Source organism: Paroedura picta, chromosome 2 (assembly GCF_049243985.1).
Source record: "Paroedura picta isolate Pp20150507F chromosome 2, Ppicta_v3.0, whole genome shotgun sequence".
NCBI classification, from domain to species: Eukaryota; Metazoa; Chordata; class Lepidosauria; order Squamata; family Gekkonidae; genus Paroedura; species Paroedura picta.
In genome coordinates this window covers 32,071,697-32,086,843 of record NC_135370.1, presented here as the reverse complement: position 1 = coordinate 32,086,843, position 15,147 = coordinate 32,071,697, and the positions used below count along the sequence as shown (strand labels likewise).

The 15,147-nt window shown below is 43.5% G+C and overlaps 1 protein-coding gene across 4 annotated transcripts in view; it reads right to left on the bottom strand.

The window, feature by feature from the left end:
* Window positions 1-15,147, bottom strand: part of PDE11A (phosphodiesterase 11A) — a 257,181-nt gene that overhangs the window by 132,032 nt on the left and 110,002 nt on the right. For all 4 annotated transcript variants that reach the window (XM_077319616.1, XM_077319618.1, XM_077319617.1 and 1 more), the window contains 3 exons: window positions 10,794-10,883; window positions 6,513-6,653; window positions 3,167-3,231 (listed from right to left, as the gene is read on the bottom strand). In XM_077319616.1, the coding sequence (XP_077175731.1) occupies window positions 3,167-3,231; window positions 6,513-6,653; window positions 10,794-10,883 (296 nt within the window). The remainder of the gene's footprint in view (window positions 1-3,166; window positions 3,232-6,512; window positions 6,654-10,793; window positions 10,884-15,147) is intronic.

Sequence of the window (15,147 nt, the reverse complement as noted above, 5' to 3'; positions counted from 1 at the left end):
GAAGCAGCAAATAAATTCAAGTTGAAAAAGCAAGGAATCATTCTAGCAGAAGATCTAAGGTAAGCTGCCTACATCTCCAGCAAATTTATTTCTAACAGCTAATCTCTTTAAAGACCACATTGGATTTACATAGGGAAAAGTGTGTCTATTGCTGGGATTCAGTTATTTGTTGTAAACTAACGGACCTAGATAAGAGGATTTCTAAACATTCTGAGAGTCCACTTATTTACGGGCATGTTTTAGGTATCCTGGGGATATCAACCTAGAAGGCTGATAGCACTGCAGATAAAATATTTCACAATTAAAAAAAAAACTTAAGTCTGCCTTAATAGAATGAACCAAGCACCATGTTTACACTGGGAAACCAGAAATCCCAACAATAGCTGCTCAGATGTGCAGTTTATACAGGCCACATTCCATCACTTGAACATGCTCCACAAGATTTCTGTGAGGATAAAGTGGGATAAACTCCGTCTCACCTCATCTCTTATATACAGTCCTGAACACATTAGTGGAAGGGGTAAAGGTGGCCTAATAGGGTCAGGGACCCGGGAGGAAACTGGACAAGAGAAGAGGTGGGAGATGCACTTTGCCAAACAACTCTCTCCCTTAGTATTCCTGAGGACCGCTGCCATACAGTCATGCTCGCATCCCTTCAGATCTCTGTCCCTTCCCCAGAAATGTGGCTAAGGGAATTAACCCATCTTCAACACTGATATTGTGCAGCCCCAGGTCAATCAACAAGAAATGCTCAACTCTGCAATCATACTTTGCAGAGCACAGGGTTGACCTGGGGTGCGTGACTGACACCTGGGAGAGGGGGGCAAAATAGTAATCTTGAAAGAACTCCCCTCCCCAGGTTCTCAGTTTCCCATCAGTCTCTGACTTCAGGTCAGGGGGGATCGATGCTGCTCTTGTTAAATCTCATGGCAGTGTTCAACATGGTAGACCATGAGTTTCTTATTTGCCACTTTGTTGACACTGGAATACAGGGGACAGCTTGCAATGGCTGGTCTCCTTTCTTCAGGGTCACAGAAAGAGGGTTGCAGTGGGGAAGAATCAATCACAATGCTGTCAGCTCCCGTCTAGAGTACTGCAGGGTACAGTCCTCTTCTCCACCTTATTCAACATCTTTATGAGCCCTCTCGCACAGCTGGAAAGGAGGTTTGGGCTTGGGTGCCTCCAGTACACTGATGTCCCCCAGCTTTTCCTGATGGATGGCTGTCCCAACACTCTCCCTGAAACATTCACCAGATGTTTGTAAGCAGTGACAGGTGGGCTCAAGCAAGGTCACCTGAAACTCAACCCCTCCAAGATGGATGTCCTGTGCCTGGGTAGAGTTTGCATCACCTTTAAAGATGGCAACTAATAATGAGTTTGAAAACTGGAGAGGGGAGAACCCAAAATTAAATCAAAGTAATGAAATGGTTTGAGCAGGAAGTGGGGGGAGTGCTTGCATTATACTGTGCATCACTGACCACATGAGCAAGCACAGTGAATGTGCCAGAAACCAAGTTATGCTACAAAACTGCAGAAATGGACTAGAGGGAAACCACACAATCTGGTAAGGATAGATTGCTAGTTTCAATAAAGACAACCATTTGCCCCCTAGACCCCTGCCCCTCATGGTACCTAAAAATGGGGGATGAAAGGATCGTGAGACCTCTCTGGGATAAAACAAAATCTGCCCCTGTCTTCAGGGATGTTCCTGGGGAGTTTAAAGGAGGTGGTGATTTAATCTTTATTGAAGAAACCATCACTGGATTTGCGGGACCCAGCCAACTACCGCATCTAGCATTTCTGGGGAAGGTCATTAAGCAGGTAGCCACAGATCAATTAAAAGCATTAGATGAAGCATCAGTCCCAGATCCATTCCAGTCCAGAATGGGCTGGAGACAACTCTGGTCGCTCTTACAGATGACCACCAGAGACAGCTGGACTGAGGTGGGTCAGTGCTGCTCGTGTTATTAGGCCTCACAGCAGCATTCAATACAGTAGATCATGAGATTTTAGCTCACTGCCTCATCAACACAGGGATCAGCATGATAGTGGCCAGCTTGGTGAAGTAGTTAGGAGTGCAGACTTTTAATCTGGCAAACTGGGTTTGATTCCACACTCCCCAACATGCAACCAGTTGGGTGACTTTGGGCTGGCCACAGCACTGATAAAGCTGTTCTGACCGAGCAGTAATATCAGGCTCAGCCTCACCTACCTCACAAGGTATATGTTGTGGGGAGAGGAAACAGAAGGCAAATGTATGCTGCTTTGAGACTTCTTCGGGTAGAGAAAAGCAGAATATAAGAGCCAACTCTTCTTCTTCTTTCTCCAAGCTCAAGGTCAGAGGGTTACCATCAGGGAAGAACAGTCATGCTGCTGCCAACTCCAATGTCAGGTTAATATTATTCAACATCTTTATGCACCCTCTAGCTCACCTGGTTTGGAGATATGGGCTTTGGTGTCACCAATATGCTGATGATACCCAGCTCTATTTGTTAATGAGCAATCAGCCAAGTACTCCACCCAAATACATAATAAACATGTCATACAGGAAGGTCCTAAATTTAGGCTGCTTCTTTAAAAAAAATGAGTGAATAACTTAGAACCTAAGGAGAGCCCTGCTGGATTAGACCAATGGTTAAGGTGACCAGATTTCAACATTGGTAAACAGGACACCATTGACTGGGCGGGAGGGTTATTGATTAAAATTTGGTCTATATGGAGCAACAAACATTTTCATAGAACGCAAAAATAGTATTGTAATATATATTTTTAAAATTTCAACATAGGTACAATTTGCCAGTGCCCCCAGATGTCCCTCCAAAAGTGGGACAATCTGGTCACTTTACCAATGGTTCATCTCATCTGATATCTTGTATCACACAGTGGAGAACCAGTTCCTCTGAGGCCTTTCCTTGATGTTGCCTCCTGGCTCAGGGATTCAGAATCCAGCTTTTCATGGACTCTGTAATTCTGTAATTGAAGAGTCTTCCTAAATTATTTGGGGCTTGTCACTTTATCTTTGGCTTTAACTAAGAATGTTTTAATTATTACTGTATGATGCCATGAATCAAGAAGAAAAGTGCAATGTAATTTTTTAAATATGCAACTGATTAATTAATTGAACAAGATGAACAATTAGTTTCAACATAAGCATATGAAATCCAACCTGCTCTCAGTATCCGCACTGCACTTTGGAGACATCAGCTCAAATGATTTGGTAAATTTCACCACCTGTCATAGTAAAAAAATAAAGACCTGTATAAATATAGATACACATATGTAATGATTTTTAAATTTCTCATGAAACATATACATCAGTTCAGGTGATATACAATTATCAGCTTATTGTACTGATTATGTAGGGTAAGTAGGAAACTTCCAGCACATGTGCTGACAATGGCCGACCAGACTATTTTGCTTGGCATCTAGAGGCTGCATCTCTACACAAGTAATCAAGGCACTGGGAGCACAGCTGGGGCTAGTGATGTGGGAGAAATCAATTAGCATGGCTTATTCCCATCATTTCCTCCCAGACCACAGCAGCCCCTAGCCAAGCCCTAGGTGAACATCTCAGATACTTGCAGGGCCACTGTGGGTTGATTACCTCCAAGTGTATCTGGTCAACTACTAACCTCAAATTATATTTGCTCATGAAATTAATTTCTCGATCTCCCCACTAGCATATGTTTATGAAAGCCTTTGGATGATCCTTAGGATGTTAATTCCATGACATTTATTTTCTGCACAATCGCTAATTCACTGTAGTGTCGACAACTCAATCTATGGAAAAGTGGCACACCTTAAGTATACGAAAAGAAATTTGGAATGAACGCAAGCAATTTGGAGTTTAGATCCTAACATTCCAAGTTAAATGATGTCAACCTTCACAATGCACGTGGATCCTGAACCAGCTTCTCCTGCAGCACAGTTCTTCTTGCAGGAGAAACCAAACAAGCCGGTATTTCTAATGCCATTTTATATTATTTTTTATATTACAGGATTGCCTCTCTCAGCCCAGCTCTCTCGGGCAGTGTACTCTTTATTTATTTAGTTATTTTATTATATTGATATACCACCCTCCCTTGTGGCTCAGGGCAGTTGACATGGAACTTTCATGAAATAATACATTGTAAATAAACATATTGGTTTGAACACATATAACATACTAGGGACAAAGCCCGTTGCATTCAGAAATACAATGGACGCTAAACTGGGGGTTGTGGTGGAAGAACTCTGCAGATGTCCTCTCCCTCTCCCCAGGACCTGGAAAGGCTGCAGGCTCTTGGGCGGGAAAATTACTGGCAGGGGCAGCTCTCACACAGCAGGGATCTGCAGCCTCCGAACCTCGGAGGGAAGTGGAAGGAGGAGGGGGTGGCCAGGGATGGGGGGGCAGAAGGCGATTGGCTGGCTGCTGGACAGACAGGCAAGCGGATTGGAGGAGAAGGCACTCAGAGGCGGGACAGCTTCCCTGAGTGGGTGTTAAGCACTGAGTAGCACAAAATCATTCAGCAGCAGTGCGGGGGGAATGCACAAGTAGGTTTATTTTTAGCATCATTTATCTTTGTTTTTTATCATCAGAGTGACAGGGTCCAACTGATGTCATTCGTTCTAAGCTACAAAGAAACCGCCACGGGAGACAGGAATTTGGGCACTGTCCAGTCCTGTAAGTTTACAGAGAAACATGATTAAAAAAAAATCCTACACATAAAATCATAGAATAATAGAGTTGGAAGGGTTCTCATGCGTCATCTAGTCCAACCCCTTGCACTACGCAGGACACTCACAACCCTATCGCTCATCTACTGTAACCTGCCACCCCCTTGAACCTTCACAGAATCAGCCTCTCCGTCAGATGGCTATCCAGCCTCTGTTTAAAAATTTCCAAAGATGGAGAATCCACCACCTCCCGAGGAAGCCTGTTCCACTGAGAAACCGCTCTGTCAGGAACATCTTCCTGATGTTGAGAAGCCCCTTATTTTATTTCTTACACAGTTCATGATTCCGGTACCTGTCAGTACCTGACAACCTGCAGGGAAGATAGCTTGCCTAGTTCAGCTACAATACTGCACATGTATTCTGCTTCCCTCCTCCAGCCCTGTGGGTATTCTTGGGCTACTTTCAGATGCGGCTCCACTGGTCTACAATTCACTTACAAGCCACATAGTTATTCAGGGAAAGGGAAGGAGTCTCTGCAAGCCAACAGTCCTGGGGGGGGGGGGTTGGCCTTTTGCTCTCTTTGTCATAAACAGCAAAAGTAGTTCAAACCCCTTAATACAGGAAGAATTGCTTATAATGAAACATTTTTCTCTTTTAGGGGCTTAATGTTTTATTACTGTTAATGATATCAGCAGTTGGCTGACAGCAGCAGAGACCACCGCAGAACGAGAAAGCATCAGCCTCCGAAAGCAGAATACAGACAGGACGGACGGGCGGATAGCTGTTTATTACACAGTCACGAAGAGTGCTTGCACTCGAAAGCTCACGCCCTGAATAAATCTTTGTTGGTCTTAAAGGTGCCGCCACTGGACTCTGATTTTATTGAGACCAGAAAGTCATAAGGTATTTATTATATGGTCAGAGACCAGCAAGTCATAAATTTCAACAGTCAAAGATTTAGATTAACATGGTAGAGAAATGTAAAACTCTGTTTAGTCTAAAAAACCTTAAAATCATTGGGTAAGTTTAAAATTATATAATTTTTATACTAGCCCTGGATTCAGTATCAATCCGAAAGTTTTACATGCTTATAGCAAGAAATTTTGCTGCAGGTTAATTGCGGGTTTCTATCTTCCAGTAACTGCCTCGTATTTTCCACGTTCGAGTGACGATTATCCAGCAGAGGCATGTGGTTATATGAAAACAGACACGATTCTGTCCTAAGAGAATAAGCCAGCACAGGCCAGCTAGTTTGTCCAGCAAGGACCAGTTCTGTTCTGTATCAAACACATTCTGGCTTTAGATCAGGGGTAGTCAAACTGCGGCCCTCCAGATGTCCATGGACTACAATTCCCATGAGCCCCCTGCCAGCGTTCGCTGGCAGAGGCTCATGGGAATTGTAGTCTATGGACATCTGGAGGGCCGCAGTTTGACTACCCCTGCTTTAGATTCATGAGATTATCAACTTGGTTTATATTTCACCTAAAATTAGTAAACTGCATTGCGGAAAGCTCACAATAAACTAAGTGCAGCACTACCACTATGAACCTGTCCAGGCAGCAACTTTACCACTCTAAGCATTATAGGGCTGGCGTCCTAATAATTTTGACAATTGTCGTTCATTGAGGTTGCTGAAAATTCTGTTGGGAGATTCCTATTCATTACAAGGGAAGATGAAACTGCTCTGTAGATATGATCCATTTAACAAAAACTTTACATTTAACAAACATTTAACAAAAACTTTACATTTAAAAAAATCATAGCAAAAGCTGCAAAACAACAGAGCACAGAAGATGCTTATGGTACAGCAAAACCTCATGCCTTTAACATATGAATTTTTTTTTAAGACTACTTACTGGAGATTCAATGTCCTCAAGAAGCAATACCGAGCAACGCTCACACTTCAGTAGAGTTTGAGCGCGGTGCATAATTTTCTTTACAATTTTCTCCAAGTCCGTCTGTTCTTCAAAGAGATCATTAACCACCTCTAGCAAGGCCTGCACATATGGGAGGGAAAGACAGGTAATGAATAAAGGTGCCATTTTTGGTACCCAGCAGGGATGAATTTTATACCATCCTGATTTCCTTTCTTGCAAATTAAATTCAGCAGCAGAAGAAGGGGATGGGCGGCTGTCCTCATCACAGATCCTAGCCCAGCTTCAGTGAATTCCGTGAGAAAAGTTCTGCTTCTTTGTTCCCAGAGAGGCTAGGAATAAAAGCCACCACAGTGTTTCATACAAATGATTTAAGATGTCAGAATTCACTGAACGAATTCTAGAATGAACTGCTCTAAGCTAACTTTAGGAGCCCAAATGCAATGTGCAATATAGCATGACTATTCCCAGAAAAATAATAACTGTACTCCAATCTACACTTAAACACCCTTAAATCCTACTATAATGAATAAAAGAAGAAGAGTTGATTTTTATACCTCATGTTTCTCTACCCAAAGGAGTCTCAAAGTGGCTTACAATCGCCTTCCCTTCCTCTCCCCAAAACAGACACCCTGTGAGGGAGGTGGGGCAGAGGGCGGTGCCCTTATATAAAACTGAATTTATTAGAATAAAGAATATCTAATCTGACAACTGTATGAAGAACTTTCTTTCAAGATGCTTTTATATTATTGTGGGCCTTTCTGTATGCCATAAGTATAGTGAATTGCTTACCTGCTGAAGATGCTACATTTTTGGCATTTCACATGACATCGCCAACATCCACCATCGAAGCAGCAAACCGCTAGCAACATTTTAAAGCACTAGTTGGGGAACTGCATACATTGGATTCCTCAAGCTAAAAAGCACCAGGTAGAGGAGAGCAACCAGCAGGCCACACACTAAAGAACGGTATAGAAGCGAAGAAACACTATCTATGCCTCCAATGTCCCAGCCTCGCACCGGCCTCCCTCTCCCTTTTCCCGGGGATGGTTCTTTTTAAGCAAACTGCCTGGAGCAGCAAATAGGCATACAAGCATGCAGGCAAAGCAAAAAAAAATTTCCCCAAGTAGTCACAAGAAGCATGCCTCTCTAAAGTCCCCCCCCCCCCCAATCAGGAACTAGATTTTTTTTTTCCAGTATCAAGACTTGTGATTCTATAATGGGTGACATTCAAAAAGCACTATGGATCTATGATTTTTTTTTTAATTAGCGGGCCCTTTAAAAAGTTGAGAAAGTGGGCTGGTTGCCTGGTTTGATTGGCAGGCAGAAGAGAGTTGTGTGTAAAGCGCGTTGCCTTCTTACGCCATTTCAAGCAGGCATACAGAGTGCAAGGAGCACAGAAAGGCGGCAGACAGAAAAGAAGCAGGCAGAAGGTGAGGAATGGCGCAATTATTTTTAGCGCTACACCATTACGCTGGCGTAACTCTATTTTTTAAGATGTGCAGAAGAGCTCCCTGTATAACCAGTAATACATAGATTGTGTCTTTTTCTTTTGCAGAATCTCAGACATGCCTATGCATAGAGCTCCCAACAAACTTTACTGAAGGTAATCGTAGACAATGTTAAAACCCGGGAAGTCAGATATACTAAATCTTTAGCTGAAACCAAGTAAGTCCCTTGCTCCTAGATAGAGAGTAATAGACCTTTGCTGGATGGGGGAGGGGAGTGGGTTATATATTTATTATCCGCCATCGTGATATTGTGTTTTAATTATGTTTTAATGGGTTTTATGGGATTTTATTGTTCTTATGAATTCTATAAACCGCCGCAAGACATTTGAGAGCAGCGGTAAATAAACAAACAAAAATAAATCTGTGCTATTCCACAAGGCTAGCTAGACTCTTCAATGCAGGTTTCCCACTCCAGATGTATATACGACTGGTTTCATCATCAGAACCCAAATTGGGTTGAAGAGGGATGTAGATAAACTGGAGCGTGTCCAGAGGAGGGCAACAAAGATGGTGAGGGGTTTGGAGACCAAGACATATCAAGAAAGGTTGGGGAAGCTTGGTCTGTTTAGCCTAGAGAGGAGACGACTGAGAGGGGATCAGATAACCATCTTCAAGTATTTAAAAGGGTGCCATATGGAGGATGGAGCAGAGTTGTTCTTTCTTGGCCCTGGAAGGATGGGCCAGAACCAATGGAATGAAATTAATTCAAAAGAAATTCCATCTAAACATCCAGAAGAAGTTCCTGACAAACAGTTTTTCAGTGGAACAGGCTTCCTCGGGAGGTGGTGGATTCTCCATCTTTGAAGATTTTTAAACAGAGGTTCAGATCTGAGAGATTCCTGAACGGCTTGCAGCTCTTCCTGAAGCTCATTCCACAAGGTGGGGTCCAGGACCGAAAAGGCCCTGATTGAGGCCAGACGTACTTCTCTATGGTCCGGGATTACCAGCCAGTTTGAATTGGCTGAGCTAAGTCCTCTTCAGGGACCATAGTCAGTTAGGTGGTGCCTCAGGTATGCTGGGCCCAGACTGCATATCGCCTTAAAGGTCACACTTCAGAGCCTCATCTGGCCTCACCGCCTTTGGGAGCATTAGTTCCCTGACATTATGTGTGACAAGAATCTGAGGATGGAGAGTTTTTTCCCTCAGTCCTTACGCATCCCACATGTTTTAATATCATATGTCAAATTAATTCCTAGAGGCAGCCAATTAAGTCTATAGAGTCACACCACACTTCAGTATGATCCCATTATTTCTGTGCCCCTGCATACTGCAGTGGGGCTACATTTCAACCGTATCTTTGAATAAACATCAAGCAAAAACAGAACAATTAGACACTCTGAACCTTGTTAATGAGGAACAGAGATTCACTTTGTTTAGCACAAGCAAGACGCTTTGTGATTGCCAATTCAGATAGACCAAACGCGGTTGTTTGTGTTTGCCTGGCAAAGAATGCAATTCCGTGCACCTTTTCAAGCATGAAAGTATCACTTGGCCACACCAAGACCAACTCCTGAATAAACATGTATAAGATTATGCTTAAATTCAAGTTCTTAGGGCTCAACTAGACAATACATGTAACACAACTCAGGCTGTGTCATGGATAACACCAGGAAACTAAATTTCCCAAGCAATTCAGGACCAGATTTGGCTGGTGAGCATGGTACAGGACAACTAGGGGCTTCAGTCTGCCCTCCCTCATCAATGTTTCCAAGCTGAAAGCCCTGTAAAGAGGGATGAACAGTTAGCCTCACAGTGGGACTCCACGTGTTTGAAATCAGTAAGCAAACAGCCTCTCCCCTGCCATTTGGGAAAATGCTGAAACCTTTCCTCACCCCATGTTTATTTTTATGTTTTTATAATTATATTTATATACTGCTTCCCCACGTATTTACCTGCTTGTGCCAGTTCACATCATTAAAATCAATAAAAAATTAAATATGTAGCCGTTTTAAATAAGTTAAAAATACACTGACCCGCATCAGCTAAAAAATATTAGTTTGTGTGTTCCCGCCCCTGCCCCCCCCCCATCTCCAGGGGTGGATTAATCTGGGAGAGGGCCCATTTGATGGAGTCACTAGTTATTTGCTGGCCACAACCAAAGGTGTGGGGGAAGAACTCAATTTTGCAGGCCCTTCAGACCTGAGAGATTCCTGAAGGGCCTGCAGCTCTTCCTGAAGCTCATTCCACAAGGTGGGGTCCAGGACCGAAAAGGCCCTGATTGAGGCCAGACGTACTTCTCTATGGTCCGGGATTACCAGCCAGTTTGAATTGGCTGAGCTAAGTCCTCTTCAGGGACTATAGTCAGTTAGGTGGTGCCTCAGGTATGCTGGGCCCAGACTGCACATCGCCTTAAAGGTCACACGTCAGAGCCTCATCTGGCCTCACCGCCTTTGGGAGCATTAGTTCCCTGACATTATGTGTGACAAGAATCAGGTTTGGGAACCCCTAAAGGAACTGATGTCACATATATCACCCAGTTCACCCCTCACACAAGAATTTCTTCGCTCTGGCTAGCAGAGCAAAAGATGGGAGTTGACAGCCAAACACAAACGCTGATACACAAACGCTGTCTGTATTAAGCCTATTTTTATTACGAAATGTTTATAGATCAAGATATCGATGATATGTTGAGAAATAAGGGGTGATTCATCTGAATGTGCTGTGTGTGATTATGAACAGCTGATACACAAAGGAAAGGAAAATGTAAAAGTAATTGGGAGTTATCCAATTTTCAATTTTTTTCCCCACTTACTCTGCTTCTATCGTACTCCTTCCTGGAAGCAGCAAAGAGCTGAGCATTAGAGATGGCAATCCCACAGAATGGAAGGTACATTTCCATTACCTAGTGCAAAAAGAAAGGACAGATTGTTAATTTTTTTATTAAAGCCAAGATGGCCTAGTTCTCACTAAGGTGGGAAATCTGTATCTTGGCTGCACCACTTGAGACTGCACATGCTCACTGAATGCTCCTCCAGAGTAAGGTGACCAGATTGTCCCACTTTCGGAGAGACATCTGGGGGTACCTGGCAAATTGTACTTATGTTGAAATTTAAAAATATAAATTACAATACTATTTTTGCGTTCTATGCATTCTATGAAACTTTTTGTTGCTCCATATAGACCAAATTTTTAATCAAGAACTCCCCCGGTCAATGGTGTCCCAATTTACCAATGTTAAAATCTGGTCACCTTACTCCAGAGGAAAAAAATATCTACATGTTCTTAAGTCTTCAGAAGTGGAAATTTCTTCTCCCCTACAACACAGCCCCACTTTGCCCCAAGAGCCATGTTGGTGTCATGGTTAAGAGCGGTGGCCTCTAATCTGCAGAGCCGGGTTTGATTCCCCACTTCTCCACATGCAGGCACCTTGGTAACTTTGGGCAGTCACAGTCCTGATAGAGTTGTTCTCACACAGCAGTCCTGTCAGAGCTCTCTCAGCCCCATCTACCTCATAAGCAGTCTGTGGTGGGGAGAGGGAGTGGATGGTGATTGTAAGCCGCTTTGAGTCTCCTTCAGGCAGTGAAAAGTAGGGTATAAAAACCAAATCTTATTCTGTTGCAGAGGCTCCACAGAAAGCTAGGAACAAAAATTCCAGGGGAGGGGGCTCAATGCACTGCAGAGGGCGGCTGAGGTGGCCAAGTCTGTGAGAATCAAGGCTCACTGGATAAGTACCAATAAAATTTCCAGCATTCTATAGCTTCCACATATGGAGAAATAAATTATTTCTGGATCTTTGCCATGGCTCCTTTGAGAACATGAACAAATTGAGGAAGACGGGGGGCTAAGAACCTGACACAACAAATATATGTTTCATAACATCACTAAGGCAAATAGGCATTGAACAAATTGAGCCTTTATTTCAGAAAATTCATATTGCAATAAATTCGTTTTGAAACAAAACCCTGGATGGAACAATATTTGTGATTGCCCTGGATAAATTCTTAATAAATTTTCCAGAAAAAAGAGACAAAGTAATGATTGTATTGAGACTAAAAGTGTGTTTTTTGATGGCTCCTAGATTGTTGGACACGATGCTAATTAGGTGCGACAGGCTGTTAGTGATTTCCCTAATTGAATTTTACCAGGTGAAAGGGACAGAAGAAGCTTTTAGTTTTGATGACATTAATAACACTATTGCCCTGCAGATATGCATTGCTATTTTGAATGGGAAGAATAAGTCAGCAGACATCAGTCACTGTGGAATCACAGTGACCGTTTACGCACTGGAGGTTTCATGCCGGGCTGCAGGCTGGAGTTTTAGTTGTAGCAGATTGCCCCACCTCTTCTTGCACCCACACGGGGGAGCATTTGGCCCAGTGCGCCTCATCCGCCCCCAATTTGTGCTCCTGCATGGGAGCTGGGGCAGTGAAGTTCCCAGTGCATAAATGGTTAGTGATATCATCCAAAGTGTCCAGGTAGCTCCTGGAAGCATGGCAATGGGTTGGCTTGTACAGTTTTATTCCTGCTTGGGAGCAGACAATGCAATTGGGTCAGTTTAGACACAACTGGCATCCATTTTGTACATTTCAGCCAGGCAATGTGATTGAAGAGTGCTATGAATGTGATCTTGGAGACGGGTGTTTGTGAGATGGGGTCAAAGTGAGATGGGGTCTGGCCACTGACAAGCCAGCCAACCAGAGGTGTCTTCCTCAAACCAACCTCTAAGCTGCAACCTTTGAGGGTTCTGTTGTTGCAACAACCATTGTCTCTGGGATTGCCTCTGTGTCTTTCTACTGGCTCAGTTGCATCAGAGCTAGAAAGTGTAAAGGAAGAGGGTGTTCACACACACCTCCACAATTCAGTCACACAAGCTGCTACCATAGTTGATTGAAATGATGGGCTTTCTCCGCTCCAACAGCACTACCATTTTCTGGCTAAGCAAAAGTACATTTTGCTGTTTGGTCACACAAGCAGGTTTTCAGGTGGCGCAAGACTTTTTTGTTGACTGAAATAATCACAATCCGAATTCTCAGGCAAGAAGAGAGTGCTATCACAGTAGCAGATCGAAAAATCCAAAGTCAGCTGGGGAATCATGGAGGGGGAGGCTGGGGGGTGGGATGGGGAGAGAGAGAAAAAGGAAAGTACTTCCTACAGTCAGCAGTAGAAAAGAGACATGCTTTGATGACTCCTGAAATCACAAAAAATCCTGAACAGGGGCTGAATAGGATACAAATAAAGCAGTAAACCGATGAAAGAGGATGCCTTTGGCCTGTTTTCTTTTCGTATTTCTAATTTATTTGTCGTCTTCACCAAAGCGGTGTCCGGTAACAACCACTTTCAAAGTACTTTCCTCAGTGGCAAAGACCTCCCAGGAATTCTAATAGACCCTGGAGTTTGTTTTAAACACAAAGTTCTCAAAAGTGGGGTCATAGAAGATACCTACAAACCATTGGTTGGAATTATACAAAATTCTATTCCCAAGGGGGACCCGCTTTGAGTATGGCAAAAAGCCTATGTAGAAGCATATGGTCATACTGGAAGTGGGTTCCCCTTGGGAACAGAATTTTGCACAGGTGCAACTTTGGTGAAGACTACAAATAAATTGGAAATAAGAAAAACAGACAACAATCATCTCCATTCATCAGTTGACTACTTTGCTTTTATTGTACTCTATTCAGTCACTCTCCAGGATTTTTTGTGATCTTTCCTGAATAAGCTGCTAGATTGTTTTTTGATGTCTCCTGAGGCAGGAATGGTTAAAGATTCGTGGGATCCATAGCTCCAGAGCCAGTTTAAGCATTTGTGAGGCCCAAAAGGAATACAATTGTGGCGGGAGCATCCAGACTGGGGACAGAGGAGCACCCCACAGTGGAAAGGGGTGTAACTTAAAGAGGGAAAAGGTGGGAAGCGAAAGGATACGGTCTTGATCCATGGAGGGGAAATCAATGCACAGGCCCCTTCAAGTGCAAGGTCCGTAGCATGTGATACATGGATAAACGACCCTGTCCTAAGGAATCTGGAAGAATGCACACTCTTGGACTACCCAGCTTTATTTTGCTTTGTACCCTGCTGGACTGCCCAGTTTCTAGCCTCAGCTGCGCACATGTTGATTGATAGCGTTCAGGAAAAATATATATATATAGATGTAATCTTCGAATCATATGACTGCTTTTACAAAAAAAGATACACAGAAGTCATTGTTCTGGGCTGACAGCTGCAAGGTGTGTGGCCTCTTAGAATTCAGATTAATGAGATCATCCTGTTGAGCCATCTGACAGTATACTGCCTGGTTTCCTGAAAGCCATTCCCTCATCAAAATTACACCATCCCTGAACAACCAGTACGTTCATCCTGCAGCTCTAACAATGACACCCACAAGACAGCCATTCCATACTACCTAGGTATGCATAAACCTGACTAGGGTCAACACTGCTGTGCACAGAGAGACCTCCTCTTAGGGTTGCCAGCTTCCAAGTGAGGCACTAAACCCACACCAAACCATGAACTAGCACCCATTGAATTACAGAACAAAACGGGCTTTACTACTAGTATATAATAAAATGATGCATTTATTTCATAACACTTCCAACATGTTCCATTATAGCTCTTATTGTCCTTTACTTAATCTTTCTTTGTATTTAAACTATGTTCTTAACAAGCTATCTCTTATAATAGGGGCAGGGAGAAGGGGTGGCAATCCTAATCCAAGAGGATTTCTCATTCAGGGCTCTTTCCGCACCATCAATCCAAGGTATTGAATCTGTTGGCCTCGGGTGGAGATCAATAGAGAGTGTGGCCATCTGGCTGGTGTGGCCATCTGGCTGTTGTGGCCCAATGCCCTGCCAGCCCTGCTGGAGGTGGTGGCAGCCTGGACACTATAGTCCCCCAGATTATTAGTTCTGGTGGACTAACGTCCATGCCAAGCTACCATCCTCCAGTAAAGGGTTGGACTGGGTGTCATGGCGACACTAGAGCTCTTGCAATTTGTTGTTGGCTCTACCCATCAAGCAGGCCGCACCCTGGACTTCATTTTCAGCATGGGTTTGAACATGGATCTAGTCCCGACAGATGCCATGCCATGGTCATACCACTACTCCCTGAAGGCTCAGCTAAGGCTACCACTCCCTCCTCAGTTGGGTGCCAAGTGGATTTTAGCTCACATGCAG